The sequence below is a fragment of the Hyla sarda genome, unplaced genomic scaffold, assembly GCF_029499605.1.
Source record: "Hyla sarda isolate aHylSar1 unplaced genomic scaffold, aHylSar1.hap1 scaffold_505, whole genome shotgun sequence".
NCBI classification, from domain to species: Eukaryota; Metazoa; Chordata; class Amphibia; order Anura; family Hylidae; genus Hyla; species Hyla sarda.
Window position 1 is genome coordinate 172,036 of NW_026610516.1, and position 21,925 is coordinate 193,960.

Here is a 21,925-nt window from a genome sequence, read left to right on the forward strand (position 1 = left end):
GTGTAGGGAGGACCTCTCCAAGGCAGTCACCACATAACGGGAGACCTGAGCCAAGTCAGATATAGACCAGGAGAGGGAGGGAACCAGGGCTGGAGGGGCGGCCGAACCCACCGGGTCTGGAAGAACAACCGGGTAGAATAGCAGGGGGGTCTGGGGGAGCAGTGGTGGAGGCAGAACAAAAGGTTCAGCAGAACCAGCCATTTTTGAGTTACAGCTATAACAGATGTAATGAGTGGCTAATACTCCAGATATCTGTTTAGAGGTAGGAACAGTTCTGGGTAGGGACATATTAAAAATTGAACCGTCTCACCCAAGACTGTGTGTCCAGGTATCCTCCCCAGGGCAGCTGAGGGAAACTCCGCTCTAGCAGTCAGAGACGGAGAATATGCCGGCCAATGGCAAGAGAGGGCCGAGCTAGGAGCAGGGGTGCTGCTTATTGGCCCTTGCCACCATGTGCGCGCGCACAGCGCTGATTGGTGGCCAGTTCGCGCCCCGGGCCGCCGGAGAAGAACAGTAATGGCGCCCGCTCCTTGTCCCGAGCGCACAAGCAAATGCATATGCGCTCGCGGAGAACAGCGCGGCGAGACGCCGCCGACAGCAACCGCTGCTGAAAACAAAAATAAGCCGACGCTCTATGCGCCCACAGAGAAGAGCAACACCGCGGCTATCAGCCGCGCTAAAGGTCTTCTCTTGTTCAGTCATAAAAAAGCGCACACACAAATGACCAGTGAAATAAACTGTGCCCCTTACACACAAAACTGCCACTGCTCACCCCAGAATAAAGAAAGCCCCCTGTCCATGCCAAACCAATTAGAACCATGAGAAAGGTGGGCCAAAAACTGAGGGTCTCCAGAGGTTGCAAATCTGCACCTAAGGGAGAAAGGGAAATATACTCGCCTCAGTCAGAAGAACTTACCTAATGGAGTCTTCTGAGGAGTCTTCAGTCAGCTTTCTGTTACCTGCATCACACCGAGCTACCATGTGCGAGCGAGGCGAGCAGGGAATAGGGGGACCCGGACACATGAGGTACAACCCCAGGCGCTGACCGTTGGCAAGAGGGGGTTAACAGCGCATAAACGCAATGTCTGTGCCCCCTCAATCGCAATGGGGAAACAGTGAACCGCAGTTCCTGAATCCCCACCTGAAAACATGAAAGAAAAAGGAATAAAAAACTAACACGTCCCTAACTAGGAAAATAATAAAACAGAAAACCTGGTCTGGAGAATTCCAGACCATGTCCACCTCCTTCAGACACTAAGCTAAAACTGATTACCTCAGGTGCCTGTGGGCGGGTATACCCTGCTGGGAGGAGCCGACTTCTCTTGTTGCCATAATGCCAAACCTCCTAGTGACAGCAGCATACACCCATGGTCTGTGTCCCCCAATGGAGCCGATAGAGAAAAGAAAGTTATAGGAGTCATTGGGAAGATGAATATGGCTTCTCTCCTGTGTGAATTCTCTCATGTCCCAGAAGACGGAACAAATAGAATATGAGAGAAAATGCTTCTTCCTCAGATGACAGAGACAGGAGCCTGTATAATGGAAACAGAGCCCGGTCATATATAACAGCAATAACCCCCCCTGCCGGGCCCCCCACAAATCCACTGTCTCCCCAGCAGCACTCCGCACCCCTGTCTGAAGATACACCAAGAATGTCCCTTCTCCATCTCCACAATGACTCACAGGGACAACCTCTTGTTATATGGACCGGTTCACACACAGGATTTTACTTATTGGTGACAACACAGAAGTGTCCTGATCCTGATAGGACAGAAGTGACACATGAGATACAATCAGTAATATTTCTAATGGAAATGAGGTCGAGGTAATACATAGTAATCACCAATCATTATCATCCATAGAAATCATCCAATCATACTGTAGTGTAGAGCTACAAGTCACTACTAAATGATACACAATAGCATTACATATTACTTCTCATTACCGTTATTTACCTACAAAGGTCACATGACCCCAGGTGCTGGTGACCAAGAGATGATGTTGGCTTTAGCTTCTGCTTAGGTTTCATTAGGAAGTTTATTCAAGGGTTAATTCTCACAACAAAACTTAGAAACATCACATTTTACTGTTACCTGAGATTAGAGATGAGCGAACTTACAGTAAATTCGATTCGTCACAAACTTCTCGGCTCGGCAGTTGATGCCTTATCCTGCATAAATTAGTTCAGCTTTCCGATGCTCCGAGGGGCTGGAAAAGGTGGATACTGTACTAGGAGACTCTTTCCTAGTAATGTATCCACCTTTTCCAGCCCACCGGAGCACCTGAAAGCTCAACTCATTTATGCAGGATAAGTCATCAACTGCCGAGCCGAGAAGTTTGTGACGAATCGAATTTACTGTAAGTTTGCTCGTCTCTACCTGAGATCTCATATTTCCATTCTCCATATTATTATATATTCATTATTTATTATTTCATCTATCAGACTCCAGTGTGACTTCTCTCATGTACAGAAAGTTGTGATTTACGTATAAAACATTTTCCACATTCTGAACATGAATATGGCTTCTCTCCTGTGTGAATTCTCTCATGTAGAACAAGATATGATTTTTGTTTAAAACATTTACCACATTCTGAACATGGATATGGCTTCTCCCCTGTGTGAATTCTCTCATGGATTGAAAGATTTGTTTTATTTGTATAACATTTCCCACATTCTGAACATGAATATGGCTTCTCTCCTGTGTGACTTCTCTCATGTAAAACAAGATATGATTTTTGTGCAAAACATTTACCACATTCTGAGCATGAATATGGCTTCTCTCCCGTATGAATTCTCTCATGTATAACAAGCTCTGACTTGCTTATAAAACATTTGCCACATTCTGAACATGAATATGGCTTCTCTCCTGTATGAATTCTCTCATGTCCAGAAAGTTGTGATTGTCCTATAAAACATTTCCCACATTTTGAACATAAATATGGCTTCTCTCCTGTGTGACTTCTCTCATGTATAATAAGAGTTGATTTATGTGCAAAACATTTACCACATTCTGAGCATGAATATGGTTTCTCTCCTGTGTGACTTCTCTCATGTATAACAAGCTCTGACTTGCTTATAAAACATTTCCCACATTCTGAACATGAATATGGCTTCTCTCCTGTGTGACTTCTCTCATGTATAATAAGAGTTGATTTATGTGCAAAACATTTACTACATTCTGAGCATGAATATGGTTTCTCTCCCGTATGAATTCTCTCATGTACAACAAGATGTGATGGACTTTTACAGGATTTCCCACATTCTGAACACACATACTGCTTCTTTCTTATGTGACTTTTTCTGTGTGTGACAAGTTCTGATCTTTTTGTAAATTCTTTCCCACATTCCTCACAATATAAACCTTTCCCATGTCCCTGATCTGTCCTTGTGGTAACAATGTGTGGTTGGTCAGGAGAAGGTTCCTCATGATCAGGTGGATTATTATAGGATAGATCTGGATGGACATTAGGGGTAAGGAGGTCTTCTCCTGAGGAGCGCTCCATCATATCTTCATATTCTCCTTTATCATTCAGGGATAACATGAAGTTTCCCTCAGAATTCTTACTGGGATTTTCTGTTGGGATAAAAATGGATTATGGGAAATGTATAAAATATTATTAGGTTGGAAACACACATGAAGTTTTTGATGGTCACCTGACCCCAGAAGAGAATACAGAGGAGGAGATGTTCCCCCTTTATAGTTTCCTTCTTTTTGGGGTCACTACAGGCACTGACTCTAGGGAATGTTCACCAGAGATTTTTCTGCTTATAACAGTATTTACAAATATGTGCCCCCCCCCCCTCTCCCCCCCATGATCATAGGAAACAATAGACTGGAAGGGACCCTAGTGACTCCTTTTCTGGGCATGCTCTGTGACCTGTGCAGAGGTCATTGTACAGGGAGGAGGAGGTAACATTGGCCCCAAATTCTTATCACTAGTCCAACTTCTATATCCAGAACTGAGAACTAGAGTTAGATGTAATTTAGATGTCTCCCCTCCCCCAACCATTACACCCCCTACACTACAGGACTGTTCACACCTGACAGGACAGGCTCATCCATTCATACTGCTTGTGCCCAATTATACCCCCCCCTCCCCCCCAGCACGGGGCCACAGAGATCTGGATCCATCTGATCAGGTGATGTTTCTTCAGAGATTATTATCCATAATTACATACCTGGGGTAACACCTCCTGGAAGTATTACATACCTGGGGTAACACCTCCTGGAATTTCCTCCTTTACTTCTGTCATACACGGGTGCTGGCCCCTCATCCTCTCTTCTTCATCTGTAGGGAACACACAGTGATGAATAGATTATTCCATGTGATGATCAGATGATGGGTGTAGTAGTATCTAGGAGACCCTCCACCAATAAAAGTCTCCCCCTCCTTACACTGCTGATCGGCCCCGAAATCCGTCTCCTCTTCTGGTTCATCTTTAACCTCAACCTTAATATCCATCAGATCTTCACCCTAAAGAGATAGGAAGAAAATGTAAGTTGATCTTGGGGTCAATCACTTTCTGGTCATATTTTGGGGAGACTTTAGCGCCATCTACCTGACGCTTCTCTGGGACATTTCCCTCTGGACAGTCCTGGGAATACAGAGGACAGGGACACCTCTCGGGTGGATTTCTATCAATGACGCCATCTGTAGGGAACACACAGGGAATGAATACATCAGCTCCTGTATATCTGTAGGGAACACACAGGGAATGAATACATCAGCTCCTGTATATCCATCTATATATATCATACACTTCTCACCTCTAGGTTATTTATCAGGCCTCAATAACAATGTTCTGCCCCTCCCCCACTTTCTGATAAAACATCAGATAATCCAGTCAGACCCACAGTGAAATCCCAGGCCCGGAGCTGCTGGTCCCTACAGAGACTCGGCTGTCACTCCTTCCTCAGGGGAATCCATTGTCAGCAGGGGGAGGAGACACAGACATTTCGGTAATAAATGGGTCATCTGGGGTAGAAATCTGGTCTCTAATCCCTTAATACAAGATTCTATGTGTCAGTGATTCCCAATCGGGGTGCCGGGGGATTTTGCTTTCACCTTTTTTTAATTTTATTTCCTGCCCCAACCTGCGCGCCTGTGATGGCGCTGCAGGGGGGGAAGGGAAGTCTGCATGAGTGCACACTGCGCCCCCCTCCCCTGTGCGGCCCAGTGAGTGAGTCAGGCCGAAAATGGTGTCCTGCTACACCGGAGAGAGGAAGAAGCTGCGCTGGATTCCTGTGCTTAAGGTACTGTACCATTTCCACCCCTTTACCCCTTCTCAGCCCAGTCCACCCCTCCCTCCGTCAACCCCCCCCCCCCCCCCCGTTACCCATGCTCAGTCCCCCATCACCCCCTCTGTCCCTTTGTCATCCCTCTTTTATCCCTCGTCATCCTTGTCTACCTTGGACACCCCTCTGTCACCCAAGTTCACCCCCCCCCCCCTCTGACCAACCCCCAGCCTGCTCCTATGTCACCCCATATTCACCCTTCTGTCCTTTTGTCACCCGTCACCCATTTTTTTACCCCCTTGTCACCCCCATCCACCACACCTGTCTCCCATGTCCACCCTCCTGTCAGCCATGACTGCCTTGGCAACCCCCCTATACACCACTCAGTCATCCCTGTCCATCCCCCTGTCACCCATAGTCACCCTCCATTGTCCACGCCTCTTACCACATTCTTGTCACCCATGTCCACTCCCTATTCACCCCTACACTCTTCTACACCTGTCACCCATGTACACTCTTCTACACCAGTCACCCATGTACACTCTTCTACACCAGTCACCCATGTACACTCTTCTACACCAGTCACCCATGTACACTCCTCTACACCCCTCTGTCATCCATGTACACTCCTCTACACCCCTCTGTCACCCATGTACACTCCTCTACACCCCTCTGTCACCCATGTACACTCCTCTACACCCCTCTGTCACCCATGTACACTCCTCTACACCCCTCTGTCACCCATGTACACTCCTCTACACCCCTCTGTCACCCATGTACACTCCTCTACACCCCTCTGTCACCCATGTACACTCCTCTACACCCCTCTGTCACCCATGTACACTCCTCTACACCCCTCTGTCACCCATGTACACTCCTCTACACCCCTCTGTCACCCATGTACACTCCTCTACACCCCTCTGTCACCCATGTACACTCCTCTACACCCCTCTGTCACCCATGTACACTCCTCTACACCCCTCTGTCACCCATGTACACTCCTCTACACCCCTCTGTCACCCATGTACACTCCTCTACACCCCTGTCACCCATGTACACTCCTCTGCACCCCTCTGTCACCCATGTACACTCCTCTGCACCCCTCTGTCACCCATGTACACTCCTCTACACCCATCTGTCACCCATGTACACTCCTCTACACCCCTCTGTCACCCATGTACACTCCTCTACCCATCTGTCACCCATGTACACTCCTCTACACCCCTGTCACCCATGTACACTCCTCTACACCCCTCTGTCATCCATGTACACTCCTCTACACCCCTCTGTCACCCATGTACACACCTCTACACCCCTCTGTCACCCATGTACACTCCTCTACACCCCTCTGTCACCCATGTACACTCCTCTACCCATCTGTCACCCATGTACACTCCTCTACACCCCTCTGTCACCCATGTACACTCCTCTACACCCCTCTGTCACCCATGTACACTCCTCTACACCCCTCTGTCACCCATGTACACTCCTCTACCCATCTGTCACCCATGTACACTCCTCTACACCCCTCTGTCACCCATGTACACTCCTCTACACCCCTCTGTCACCCATGTACACTCCTCTACACCCATCTGTCACCCATGTACACTCCTCTACACCCCTCTGTCACCCATGTACACTCCTCTACCCATCTGTCACCCATGTACACTCCTCTACACCCCTGTCACCCATGTACACTCCTCTACACCCCTCTGTCATCCATGTACACTCCTCTACACCCCTCTGTCACCCATGTACACACCTCTACACCCCTCTGTCACCCATGTACACTCCTCTACACCCCTCTGTCACCCATGTACACTCCTCTACCCATCTGTCACCCATGTACACTCCTCTACACCCCTCTGTCACCCATGTACACTCCTCTACACCCCTCTGTCACCCATGTACACTCCTCTACACCCCTCTGTCACCCATGTACACTCCTCTACCCATCTGTCACCCATGTACACTCCTCTACACCCCTCTGTCACCCATGTACACTCCTCTACACCCCTCTGTCACCCATGTACACTCCTCTACACCCCTCTGTCACCCATGTACACTCCTCTACACCCCTCTGTCACCCATGTACACTCCTCTACACCCCTCTGTCACCCATGTACACTCCTCTACCCCCCTCTGTCACTCATGAACACTCCTCCACACCCCTCTGTCACCCATGTACACTCCTCTACGCCCCTCTGTCACCCATGTACACTCCTCTACACCCATCTGTCACCCATGTACACTCCTCTACACCCCTCTGTCACCCATGTACACTCCTCTACACCCCTCTGTCACCCATGTACACTCCTCTACACCCCTCTGTCACCCATATACACTCCTCTACACCCCTCTGTCACCCATGTACACTCCTCTACACCCCTCTGTCACCCATGTACACTCCTATACACCCCTCTGTCACCCATGTACACTCCTCTACCCATCTGTCACCCATGTACACTCCTCTACACCCCTCTGTCACCCATGTACACTCCTCTACACCCCTCTGTCACCCATGTACACTCCTCTACACCCCTCTGTCACCCATGTACACTCCTCTACACCCCTCTGTCACCCATGTACACTCCTCTACACCCCCCTGTCACCCATGTACACTCCTCTACCCATCTGTCACCCATGTACACTCCTCTACACCCCTCTGTCACCCATGTACACTCCTCTACACCCCCCTGTCACCCATGTACACTCCTCTACCCATCTGTCACCCATGTACACTCCTCTACACCCCTCTGTCACCCATGTACACTCCTCTACACCCCTCTGTCACCCATGTACACTCCTCTACACCCCCCTGTCACCCATGTACACTCCTCTACACCCCTCTGTCACCCATGTACACTCCTCTACCCATCTGTCACCCATATACACCTTTCTAAACCCCTGTTACTCCTTTACACCCCTGTATTCCTCTTCATGCTGGAATGTGGTGGATGCAGGTAAAGTGCGGAGCCTAATAGGTTTGTTTTGCAGGTTTAACGGTGAAGAATTGTGGCTGGAAGAAATAGTCATGATGGCCCAGATGATGTAATTTGAAGTAGCTGCATAAAAGCAGCACTGTAATCTATATTACATACTTTTTTTTTTTTTTTTTTGTCCCTCAACTTCGGTCGGGGTGCCCTGTGAATTTTTTTTTTCCGTTGGGCGCCCCGAGCCGAAAAAGGTTGGGAAACACTGCTATATGTCCACAGAGGGAACGCACAGTTGCGGCTCCGTCTTCTATCAAACTTTCTGTAGTAAGAAAACGACTGCTCCAAAGTCTCCTCCACCAGGGACCATGTGGGATAAGGCTCTATGTCTATATAACCACAAGTTCTCTGTCATGTGACCACTATTCCTCTCTCAGAGGTGAATGAGGGGTTAAATATCTGTGGGGTCATGACAGTACACAGACAGACAATGTACTTCTCTGACCCTTCATGTGGGGAGTTTATAATGGGCAACAATCTCAATAAAAGCAAAGAGAGATTACAAAAAAGAATGGGGGGCTCTGAAAGATAAAGATACAGAGGACAAAGTAGGAAGAAGTAGCTAATACCCCATTTGTTTTTTGCCCCCCCCCCATGCTGTAACAGACCAGAGTTCGCTCATCACAAGTGCTTCTTTGTTGTTTTATATTATTTTGATGTGCAGTTAATTGCACTATTGTTTTTTCATTTGTTCGTATTTGACCATTGTTAGAGGGTTTGATGATCATCATTATAGGGCAAAGATTCAACCACCATCACGGGGTAAACTAGTGTTAGGACAGACACCGGCTGAAGTGGGAGGGGCCTCCTCTACTGTTAAGTAGGCTGAAGTGGGAGGGGCCTCCTCTACTGTTAGGTAGGATGAAGTGGGAGGGGCCTCCTCCGCTGTTAGGTAGGATGAAGTGGGAGGGGCCTCCTCCGCTGTTAGGTAGGATGAAGTGGGAGGGGCCTCCTCCGCTGTTACAGTGGGGGAAAAAAGTATTTGGTCAGCCACCAATTGTGCAAGTTCTCCCACTTAAAAAGATGAGAGGCTGTAATCTTCCATTATAACCTCAACTATGAGAGACATGATGAGAAAAAAAATCCATAAAATCACATTGTCTGATTTTTTAAGAATTTATTTGCAATTTATGGTGGAAAATAAGTAATTGGTCAATAACAAAAGTTCATCTTAATACTTTGTTATATCCCCTTTGTTGGCAATGACAGAGGTCAAACGTTTTCTGTCTTCACAAGGTTTTCACACACTGTTGCTGGTATTTTGGCCCATTCCTCCATGTAGATCTCCTCTAGAGCAGTGATGTTTTGAGGCTGTTGCTGGGCAACATGGACTTTACCCCATAGAAAACCTTTGTAGGGAGATTAAAGATCTAGAGACTGGCTAGGCCACTCCAGGACCTTGAAATGCTTCTTACTAAACCACTCCTTCATTGCCCGGGCGGTGTGTTCGGGATCATTGTCATGCTGAAAGACCCAGCCACGTTTCATCTTCAATGTCCTCGCTGATGGAAGGAGGTTTTCACTCAAAATCTCACGATACATGGCCCCATTCATTCTTTCTTTTTACACGGATCAGTCGTCCTGGTCCTTTAGCAGAAAAACAGCCCCAAAGCATGATGTTTCCACCCCCATGCTTCACAGTAGGTATGGTGTTCTTTGGATGCAACTCTGCATTCTTTCTCCGCCAAACACAATGAGTTGAGTTTTTACCAAAAAGTTCTACTTTGGTTTCATCTGACCATATGACATTCTCCCAATCCTCTTCTGCATCATCCAAATGCTCTCTAGCAAACTTCAGACAGGCCTGGACATGTACTGGCTTAAGCAGAGAGACAAGTCTGACACTATGATTAAGGTTTATTAATAAACCGAAATGCGTCATTTTATTTGGCTTTTATGGGGACACTTATGTTTTTGGACCTTTTTAATGGAATTAAATAAATTTACTGTTTTTATGGAAGCGGAAGCCTGATTTTATTTCTGGAACACGTCTGGCACTGCATGATTTGAGTCCCTGGCGGTGTAGTGTGTTACTGATGGTAGCCTTTGTTACTTTGGCCCCAGCTCTCTGCAGGTCATTCACTAGGTCCCCCCGTGTGGTTCTGGGATTTTTGATCACCGTTCTTGTGATCATTTTGACACCACGGGGTGAGATCTTGCGTGGAGCCCCAGATCGAGGGAGATTATCAGTCTCGTATGTCTTCCATTTTCTAATAATTGCTCCCACAGTTGATTTCTTCACACCAAGCTGCTTGCCTATTGCAGATTCAGTCTTCCCAGCCTGGTACAGGTCTACAATTTTGTTTCTGGTGTCCTTCGACAGCTCTTTGGTCTTGGCAGTAGTAGAGTTTGGAGTGTGACTGTTTGAGGTTGTGGACAGGTGTCTTTTATACTGATAACAAATTCAAACAGGAGCCATTAATACAGGTAACGAGTGGAGGACAGTGGAGACTCTTAAAGGAGAAGTTACAGGTCTGTGAGAGACAGAAATCTTGCTTGTTTGTAGGTGACCAAATACTTATTTTACAGAGGAATTTACCGATTAATTTATTAAAAATCCTACAATGTGATTTCCTGTATTCTGTCTCTCATAGTTGAGGTATACCTATGATGAAAATGACAGCCTCTCATCTTTTTATGTGGGAGAACTTTTGTTGGTGGCTGACTAAATACTTTTTTCCCCCACTGTTAGGTAGGGTGACGTGGGAGCGACTCCTCCTCTGTTAGGTAGGGTGAAGTGGGGGCGCCTCCTCTTCTGTTAGGTAGGGTGAAGTGGGGTCACCTCCTCCGCTGTTAGGTAGGGTGAAGTGGGGGCGCCTCCTCCACTGTTAGGTAGGGTGAAGTGGGGGGGCCTCCTCTGCTGTTAGGTAGGGTGAAGTGGGGGGGGGGCGCCTCCTCCTCTGTTAGGGAGGGTGAGGATTATTTTAGGACAAGTTATTTGAGGGAGGGTAACACTGTATTTCTCTTTATATCTTTATTACAATAATAATTCCCTCATGTCGGTCCTGTTTCCCAATATGGCATCCGGCCGGTCCACACAATTCTACACTACAGAGACGTCAGTGCGATAGATTTCCCATCATTACCTGTGTTTGGTTTTGGGGTCTGTATAATTACTGAGGTACATATTGTGAATATAATACCATATACGGGGCATTTTATGACTGTTCTGTGATGTGATCCAGGTCTATTCTTCCGTCTGGTTTTGCTGAGCGGAATGTGAGGGGAATATCAGATATTCTGCGGTGTGAACATGGCCTTAAAGGAAGCACTGGGTGATCTTCTCCATGTAATCCGCCCTTTTATCTCTTGTCTGATAGTGATTTGCTGTTCTAGCTGATGATTCTGGGGGTAGAGTCCTGACGGATCTGTCTGGACCCGATCTCTCTTCTCTCTCTTTACACCAGACTCTTCTTTATCCTCCATTCCCTTCTTCCCTCAGTTTTGGTTACTTTTTGTCCTCCCTCTTGGCCGGGTTCACCCTTCTGCTGTATACATAACCTGGACAAGGTCATCTCCTATGTGATCGTCATTTATCAATCTATATAGAATGTAAAGGGTTAACAGCAGCCTCCAAACTATGATCTGACAACACAATATAATACAGGGCCCTGACTAGACCCCACGTCCATGGCGGACATTACTACAAACCATCTCATACAATCAGCGTCAGATTCATCTCAGAGGACAATGACCCCCATCATTCCTGTACATGATCCTCCTAATGTTTTATCCTAGAACATTCCCCGGCCGTCACATGATCACATGACACACTCCCTACAGGACTTTATTCTTCTGTGGTTTGTAGTTTCTTCTCCATAAAGTCAGTCAATGTGTCACCCAGAATGCTCTGTGCAGAGGTCATTCTACAGGGAGGGGGGGGGGAGGCTGAGCTCCTATTGTCTTCTCTATCTACAGGGAGGGGGAGGCTGAGCTCCTATTGTTGCCTGTAAAAATCCATTATTACATACCTGGGATAACACCTCCTGGAATTATTACATACCTGGGGTAACACCTCCTGGAATTATTACATACCTGGGACAACACCTCCTGGAATTATTACATACCTGGGACAACACCTCCTGGAATTATTACATACCTGGGACAACACCTCCTGGAATTGTTACATACCTGGGGTAACACCTCCTGGAATTTCCTCCTTCCCTTCCCTCATACACGGGTGATCGGACCAACAATCCGTCTCCTCTTCTGGTTCATCTTTAACCTCAACCTTAATATTAATCTGATCTTCAACCTGAACGAACAAGAAAAAAAAAAAGCCAAAAAGAACCTTAGTTTGACCCCTTTCTGGTCATATTATGGGGAGACTATAAGGACCCCCCTATAGAGATATAGGATCAGCCTCATCTACCTGATGCTTCTCTGGGACATTTCCCTCTGGACAGTCCTGGGAATACAGAGGGCAGGGACACCTCTCGGGTGGATTTCTATCAATGACTCCATCTGTAAGGAACACACAGGGAATGAATACATCAGTGCTGGATAGATTTCTATGATACTAGGTAGTGAGAGTGATATCTATATATATATGTCTCTTCTTACCTTGTGATGTGAGGGGCCGGTGATCCTCCATCATGACTATGTCCTGGTACAGATCCTTGTGTCCTCCAACTCCTCCACTGAATAATAGACAGCGATGTCCTAATGGGGTCAGTTCTGGAGACCTCACCTACAAAAAGACATCGATAACATAGAGCGGCGCCAAAGATGGGGGACAACAATGGTGGAAATGTAGATGGGGGGGGACAACAATGGTGGAAATGTAGATGGGGGCCAACAATGGTGGAAATGTAGATGGGGGGACAACAATGGTGGAAATGTAGATGGGGGACAACAATGGTGGAAATGTAGATGATGACAACAATGGTGGAAATGTAGATGGGGGGACAACAATGGTGGAAATGTAGATGGGGGGGACAACAATGGTGGAAATGTAGATGGGGGACAACAATGGTGGAAATGTAGATGGGGGGGACAACAATGGTGGAAATGTAGATGGGGACAACAATGGTGGAAATGTAGATGGGGACAACAATGGTGGAAATGTAGATGGGGACAACAATGGTGGAAATGTAGATGGGGGGACAACAATGGTGGAAATGTAGATGGGGGGACAACAATGGTGGAAATGTAGATGGGGGACAACAATGGCGGGAATGTAGATGGGGACAACAATGGCGGAAATGTAGATGGGGACAACAATGGTGGAAATGTAGATGGGGACAACAATGGTGGAAATGTAGATGGGGGGACAACAATGGTGGAAATGTAGATGGGGACAACAATGGTGGAAATGTAGATGGGGACAACAATGGCGGAAATGTAGATGGGGGACAACAATGGCGGAAATGTAGATGGGGGGACAACAATGGCGGAAATGTAGATGGGGGACAACAATGGTGGAAATGTAGATGGGGGGACAACAATGGTGGAAATGTAGATGGGGGGACAACAATGGTGGAAATGTAGATGGGGGGACAACAATGGCGGAAATGTAGATGGGGGACAACAATGGTGGAAAATGTAGATGGGGACAACAATGGTGGAAATGTAGATGGGGGGGACAACAATGGTGGAAATGTAGATGGGGGGACAACAATGGTGGAAATGTAGATGGGGGGACAACAATGGTGGAAATGTAGATGGGGGACAACAATGATGGAAATGTAGATGGGGACAACAATGGTGGAAATGTAGATGGGGACAACAATGGTGGAAATGTAGATGGGGGACAACAATGGTGGAAATGTAGATGGGGACAACAATGGTGGAAATGTAGATGGGGACAACAATGGTGGAAATGTAGATGGGGACAACAATGGTGGAAATGTAGATGGGGGACAACAATGGTGGAAATGTAGATGGGGGACAACAATGGTGGAAATGTAGATGGGGACAACAATGGTGGAAATGTAGATGGGGGGACAACAATGGTGGAAATGTAGATGGGGGGGACAACAATGGTGGAAATGTAGATGGGGGACAACAATGGTGGAAATGTAGATGGGGACAACAATGGTGGAAATGTAGATGGGGGGACAACAATGGTGGAAATGTAGATGGGGGGACAACAATGGTGGAAATGTAGATGGGGACAACAATGGTGGAAATGTAGATGGGGACAACAATGGTGGAAATGTAGATGGGGACAACAATGGTGGAAATGTAGATGGGGGGACAACAATGGTGGAAATGTAGATGGGGACAACAATGGTGGAAATGTAGATGGGGGACAACAATGGTGGAAATGTAGATGGGGGACAACAATGGTGGAAATGTAGATGGGGACAACAATGGTGGAAATGTAGATGGGGGGACAACAATGGTGGAAATGTAGATGGGGGGACAACAATGGTGGAAATGTAGATGGGGACAACAATGGTGGAAATGTAGATGGGGACAACAATGGTGGAAATGTAGATGGGGGGACAACAATGGTGGAAATGTAGATGGGGGGACAACAATGGTGGAAATGTAGATGGGGGACAACAATGGTGGAAATGTAGATGGGGGACAACAATGGTGGAAATGTAGATGGGGACAACAATGGTGGAAATGTAGATGGGGGGACAACAATGGTGGAAATGTAGATGGGGGGACAACAATGGTGGAAATGTAGATGGGGGGACAACAATGGTGGAAATGTAGATGGAGGAGATAACAATGGTGGAAATGTAGATGGGGACAACAATGGTGGAAATGTAGATGGAGACAACAATGGTGGAAATGTAGATGGGGGACAACAATGGTGGAAATGTAGATAGGGACAACAATGGTGGAAATGTAGATGGGGACAACAATGGTGGAAATGTAGATAGGGACAACAATGGTGGAAATGTAGATGGGGACAACAATGGTGGAAATGTAGATGGGGACAACAATGGTGGAAATGAGAGAGAGAAAGTTTGAAGTATGTATGAAACAATCAGATATATTTTTTAAGGTAAAAGGAAATGGTATATAAAGTAGGCAGGCAGTATATAAAGCTGGGTGGCGGGCGGTATTTAAAGCTGGGTGGGGGGTGGTATATAAAGCTGGGTGGCGGACGGTATATAAAGCTGGGTGGCGGGCTGTATATAAAGCTGGGTGGCGGGCTGTATATAAAGCTGGGTGGCGGGCTGTATATAAAGCTGGGTGGCGGGCGGTATATAAAGCTGGGTGGCGGGCGGTATATAAAGCTGGGTGGCGGGCGGTATATAAAGCTGGGTGGCGGACGGTATATAAAGCTGGGTGGCGGACGGTATATAAAGCCGGGTGGCGGACGGTATATAAAGCTGGGTGGCGGGCTGTTAATAAAGCTGGGTGGCGGGCTGTATATAAAGCTGGGTGGCGGGCGGTATATAAAGCTGGGTGGCGGGCGGTATATAAAGCTGGGTGGCGGGCGGTATATAAAGCTGGGTGGGGGGCGGTATATAAAGCTGGGTGGGGGGCGGCATATAAAGCTGGGTGGCGGACGGTATATAAAGCTGGGTGGCGGGCCGTATATAAAGCCGGGTGGCGGGCCGTATATAAAGCCGGGTGGCGGGCGGTATATAAAGCCGGGTGGCGGGCGGTATATAAAGCAGGGTGGCGGACGGTATACAAAGCTGGGTGGCGGGCCGTATATAAAGCCGGGTGGCGGGCGGTATATAAAGCCGGGTGGCGGGCGGTATATAAAGCTGGGTGGCGGGCGGTATATAAAGCTGGGTGGCGGGCGGTATATAAAGCTGGGTGGCGGGCGGTATATAAAGCTGGGTGGGGGGCGGTATATAAAGCTGGGTGGGGGGCAGTACATATAGAGCCGGGTGGCGGGCGGTACATATAAAGCCGGGTGGCGGGCGGTATATAAAGCCGGGTGGCGGGCGGTATATAAAGCTGGGTGGCGGGCGGTATATAAAGCTGGGTGGCGGGCGGTATATAAAGCTGGGTGGCGGGCGGTATATAAAGCTGGGTGGCGGGCGGTATATAAAGCTGGGTGGCGGGCGGTATATAAAGCTGGGTGGCGGGCGGTATATAAAGCTGGGTGGCGGGCGGTATATAAAGCTGGGTGGCGGGCGGTATATAAAGCTGGGTGGCGGGCGGTATATAAAGCTGGGTGGCGGGCGGTATATAAAGCCGGGTGGCGGGCAGTACATATAGAGCCGGGTGGCGGGCGGTATATAAAGCTGGGTGGCGGGCGGTATATAAAGCTGGGTGGCGGGCGGTATATAAAGCTGGGTGGCGGGCGGTATATAAAGCTGGGTGGTGGGCGGTATATAAAGCTGGGTGGCGGGCGGTATATAAAGCTGGGTGGCGGGCGGTATATAAAGCTGGGTGGCGGACGGTATATAAAGCTGGGTGGCGGACGGTATATAAAGCTGGGTGGCGGGCGGAATATAAAGCTGAGTGGGGGGCGGTATATAAAGCTGGGTGGCGGACGGTATATAAAGCTGGGTGGCGGGCTGTATATAAAGCTGGGTGGCGGGCGGTATATAAAGCTGGGTGGCGGACGGTATATAAAGCTGGGTGGCGGGCCGTATATAAAGCCGGGTGGCGGGCCGTATATAAAGCCGGGTGGCGGGCGGTATATAAAGCCGGGTGGCGGGCCGTATATAAAGCCGGGTGGCGGGCCGTATATAAAGCTGGGTGGCGGGCGGTATATAAAGCTGGGTGGCGGGCGGTATATAAAGCTGGGTGGCGGGCGGTATATAAAGCTGGGTGGCGGGCGGTATATAAAGCTGGGTGGCGGGCGGTATATAAAGCTGGGTGGCGGGCGGTATATAAAGCTGGGTGGCGGGCGGTATATAAAGCTGGGTGGCGGGCGGTATATAAAGCTGGGTGGTGGGCGGTATATAAAGCTGGGTGGCGGGCGGTATATAAAGCTGGGTGGCGGGCGGTATATAAAGCTGGGTGGCGGGCGGTATATAAAGCTGGGTGGCGGGCGGTATATAAAGCTGGGTGGGGGGCAGTACATATAGAGCCGGGTGGCGGGCGGTATATAAAGCTGGGTGGCGGGCGGTATATAAAGCTGGGTGGCGGGCGGTATATAAAGCTGGGTGGCGGGCGGTATATAAAGCTGGGTGGCGGGCGGTATATAAAGCTGGGTGGCGGGCGGTATATAAAGCTGGGTGGCGGGCGGTATATAAAGCTGGGTGGCGGGCGGTATATAAAGCTGGGTGGCGGGCGGTATATAAAGCTGGGTGGCGGGCGGTATATAAAGCTGGGTGGCGGGCGGTATATAAAGCTGGGTGGCGGGCGGTATATAAAGCCGGGTGGCGGGCAGTACATATAGAGCCGGGTGGCGGGCGGTATATAAAGCTGGGTGGCGGGCGGTATATAAAGCTGGGTGGCGGGCGGTATATAAAGCTGGGTGGCGGGCGGTATATAAAGCTGGGTGGCGGGCGTTATATAAAGCTGGGTGGCGGGCGGTATATAAAGCTGGGTGGCGGGCGGTATATAAAGCTGGGTGGCGGACGGTATATAAAGCTGGGTGGCGGGCGGAATATAAAGCTGAGTGGGGGGCGGTATATAAAGCTGGGTGGCGGACGGTATATAAAGCTGGGTGGCGGGCTGTATATAAAGCTGCGTGGCGGGCGGTATATAAAGCTGGGTGGCGGGCGGTATATAAAGCTGGGTGGCAAACACTATATAAAGCTGGGTGGCGGGCGGTATATAAAGCTGGGTGGCGGGCGGTATATAAAGCTGGGTGGCGGGCGGTATATAAAGCTGGGTGGCGGGCAGTACATATAGAGCCGGGTGGCGGGCGGTATATAAAGCTGGGTGGCGGGCGGTATATAAAGCTGGGTGGCGGGCGGTATATAAAGCTGGGTTGCGGGCGGTATATAAAGCTGGGTGGCGGGCGGTATATAAAGCTGGGTGGCGGGCGGTATATAAAGCTGGGTGGGGGGCAGTACATATAGAGCCGGGTGGCGGGCGGTATATAAAGCTGGGTGGCGGGCGGTATATAAAGCTGGGTGGCGGGCGGTATATAAAGCTGGGTGGCGGGCGGTATATAAAGCTGGGTGGCGGGCGGTATATAAAGCTGGGTGGCGGGCGGTATATAAAGCTGGGTAGCGGGCGGTATATAAAGCTGGGTGGCGGGCGGTATATAAAGCTGGGTGGCGGGCGGAATATAAAGCTGAGTGGCAAACACTATATAAAGCTGGGTGGCGGGCGGTATATAAAGCTGGGTGGCGGGCGGTATAAAAAGCTGGGTGGCGGGCAGTACATATAGAGCCGGGTGGTGGGCGGTATATAAAGCTGGGTGGCGGGCGGTATATAAAGCTGGGTGGCGGGCGGTATATAAAGCTGGGTGGCGGGCGGTATATAAAGCTGGGTGGCGGGCGGTATATAAAGCTGGGTGGCGGGCGGTATATAAAGCTGGGTGGCGGGCAGTACATATAGAGCCGGGTGGCGGGCGGTATATAAAGCTGGGTGGCGGGCGGTATATAAAGCTGGGTGGCGGGCGGTATATAAAGCTGGGTGGCGGGTGGTATATAAAGCTGGGTGGCGGGCGGTATATAAAGCTGGGTGGCGGGCGGTATATAAAGCTGGGTGGCGGGCGGTATATAAAGTTGGGTGGCGGGCAGAATATAAAGCTGAGTGGCAAACACTATATAAAGCTGGGTGGCGGGCGGTATATAAAGCTGGGTGGCGGGCGGTATATAAAGCTGGGTGGCGGACGGTATATAAAGCTGGGTGGCGGACGGTATATAAAGCTGGGTGGCGGGCGGTATTTAAAGCTGGGTGGGGGGCGGTATATAAAGCTGGGTGGCGGACGGTATATAAAGCTGGGTGGCGGGCTGTATATAAAGCTGGGTGGCGGGCGGTATTTAAAGCTGGGTGGCGGGCGGTATTTAAAGCTGGGTGGCGGACGGTATATAAAGCTGGGTGGCGGGCTGTATATAAAGCTGGGTGGCGGGCGGTATATAAAGCTGGGTGGCGGGCGGTATATAAAGCTGGGTGACAAACAGTATATAAAGCTGGGTGGCGGGCGGTATATAAAGCTGGGTGGCGGGCGGTATATAAAGCTGGGAGGCGGGCGGTATATAAAGCTGGGTGGCGGGCGGTATATAAAGCTGGGTGGCGGGCAGTACATATAGAGCCGGGTGGCGGGCGGTATATAAAGCTGGGTGGCGGGCGGTATATAAAGCTGGGTGGCGGGCGGTATATAAAGCTGGGTGGGGGGCAGTACATATAGAGCCGGGTGGCGGGCGGTATATAAAGCTGGGTGGCGGGCGGTATATAAAGCTGGGTGGCGGGCGGTATATAAAGCTGGGTGGCGGGCGGTATATAAAGCTGGGTGGCGGGCGGTATATAAAGCTGGGTGGCGGGCGGTATATAAAGCTGGGTGGCGGGCGGTATATAAAGCTGGGTGGCGGGCGGTATATAAAGCTGGGTGGCGGACGGTATATAAAGCTGGGTGGCGGGCGGAATATAAAGCTGAGTGGGGGGCGGTATATAAAGCTGGGTGGCGGACGGTATATAAAGCTGGGTGGCGGGCTGTATATAAAGCTGCGTGGCGGGCGGTATATAAAGCTGGGTGGCGGGCGGTATATAAAGCTGGGTGGCAAACACTATATAAAGCTGGGTGGCGGGCGGTATATAAAGCTGGGTGGCGGGCGGTATATAAAGCTGGGTGGCGGGCGGTATATAAAGCTGGGTGGCGGGCAGTACATATAGAGCCGGGTGGCGGGCGGTATATAAAGCTGGGTGGCGGGCGGTATATAAAGCTGGGTGGCGGGCGGTATATAAAGCTGGGTTGCGGGCGGTATATAAAGCTGGGTGGCGGGCGGTATATAAAGCTGGGTGGCGGGCGGTATATAAAGCTGGGTGGGGGGCAGTACATATAGAGCCGGGTGGCGGGCGGTATATAAAGCTGGGTGGCGGGCGGTATATAAAGCTGGGTGGCGGGCGGTATATAAAGCTGGGTGGCGGGCGGTATATAAAGCTGGGTGGCGGGCGGTATATAAAGCTGGGTGGCGGGCGGTAAATAAAGCTGGGTGGCGGGCGGTATATAAAGCTGGGTGGCGGGCGGTATATAAAGCTGGGTGGCGGGCGGAATATAAAGCTGAGTGGCAAACACTATATAAAGCTGGGTGGCGGGCGGTATATAAAGCTGGGTGGCGGGCGGTATAAAAAGCTGGGTGGCGGGCAGTACATATAGAGCCGGGTGGTGGGCGGTATATAAAGCTGGGTGGCGGGCGGTATATAAAGCTGGGTGGCGGGCGGTATATAAAGCTGGGTGGCGGGCGGTATATAAAGCTGGGTGGCGGGCGGTATATAAAGCTGGGTGGCGGGCGGTATATAAAGCTGGGTGGCGGGCAGTACATATAGAGCCGGGTGGCGGGCGGTATATAAAGCTGGGTGGCGGGCGGTATATAAAGCTGGGTGGCGGGCGGTATATAAAGCTGGGTGGCGGGCGGTATATAAAGCTGGGTGGCGGGCGGTATATAAAGCTGGGTGGCGGGCGGTATATAAAGCTGGGTGGCGGGCGGTATATAAAGTTGGGTGGCGGGCAGAATATAAAGCTGAGTGGCAAACACTATATAAAGCTGGGTGGCGGGCGGTATATAAAGCTGGGTGGCGGGCGGTATATAAAGCTGGGTGGCGGACGGTATATAAAGCTGGGTGGCGGACGGTATATAAAGCTGGGTGGCGGGCGGTATTTAAAGCTGGGTGGGGGGCGGTATATAAAGCTGGGTGGCGGACGGTATATAAAGCTGGGTGGCGGGCTGTATATAAAGCTGGGTGGCGGGCGGTATTTAAAGCTGGGTGGGGGGCGGTATATAAAGCTGGGTGGCGGACGGTATATAAAGCTGGGTGGCGGGCTGTATATAAAGCTGGGTGGCGGGCGGTATATAAAGCTGGGTGGCGGGCGGTATATAAAGCTGGGTGACAAACAGTATATAAAGCTGGGTGGCGGGCGGTATATAAAGCTGGGTGGCGGGCGGTATATAAAGCTGGGAGGCGGGCAGTATATAAAGCTGGGTGGCGGGCGGTATATAAAGCTGGGTGGCGGGCAGTACATATAGAGCCGGGTGGCGGGCGGTATATAAAGCTGGGTGGCGGGCGGTATATAAAGCTGGGTGGCGGGCGGTATATAAAGCTGGGTGGCGGGCGGTATATAAAGCTGGGTGGCGGGCGGTATATAAAGCTGGGTGGGGGGGCAGTACATATAGAGCCGGGTGGCGGGCGGTATATAAAGCTGGGTGGCGGGCGGTATATAAAGCTGGGTGGCGGGCGGTATATAAAGCTGGGTGGCGGGCGGTATATAAAGCTGGGTGGCGGGCGGTATATAAAGCTGGGTGGCGGGCGGTATATAAAGCTGGGTGGCGGGCGGTATATAAAGCTGGGTGGCGGGCGGTATATAAAGCTGGGTGGCGGGCGGTATATAAAGCTGGGTGGCGGGCGGAATATAAAGCTGAGTGGGGGGCGGTATATAAAGCTGGGTGGCGGACGGTATATAAAGCTGGGTGGCGGGCTGTATATAAAGCTGGGTGGCGGGCGGTATATAAAGCTGGGTGGCGGGCGATATATAAAGCTGGGTGGAAAACACTATATAAAGCTGGGTGGCGGGAGGTATATAAAGCTGGGTGGCGGGCGGTATATAAAGCTGGGTGGCGGGCGGTATATAAAGCTGGGTGGCGGGCGGTATATAAAGCTGGGTGGCAAGCACTATATAAAGCTGGGTGGCGGGCGGTATATAAAGCTGGG

General features: G+C 50.1%; 1 protein-coding gene across 3 annotated transcripts in view; it reads right to left on the reverse strand.

The window, feature by feature from the left end:
- Positions 1–2,372: 2,372 nt before the first annotated feature.
- LOC130337689 (oocyte zinc finger protein XlCOF22-like) overlaps positions 2,373–21,925 on the reverse strand; it is a 37,654-nt gene continuing 18,101 nt past the window's right edge. Inside the window, exons 2-8 of one of the 3 annotated variants that reach the window (XM_056553958.1) lie at positions 12,794–12,920; positions 12,603–12,694; positions 12,362–12,485; positions 4,562–4,653; positions 4,398–4,476; positions 4,213–4,290; positions 2,373–3,575 (exon numbers count right to left, since the gene is read on the reverse strand). In XM_056553958.1, coding sequence (XP_056409933.1) covers positions 2,440–3,575; positions 4,213–4,290; positions 4,398–4,476; positions 4,562–4,653; positions 12,362–12,485; positions 12,603–12,694; positions 12,794–12,920 — 1,728 coding nt within the window. In that variant the 3' untranslated portion in view covers positions 2,373–2,439. The remainder of the gene's footprint in view (positions 3,576–4,212; positions 4,291–4,397; positions 4,477–4,561; positions 4,654–12,361; positions 12,486–12,602; positions 12,695–12,793; positions 12,921–21,925) is intronic. The other 2 variants (XM_056553959.1, XM_056553960.1) reach the window with 2 other exon arrangements.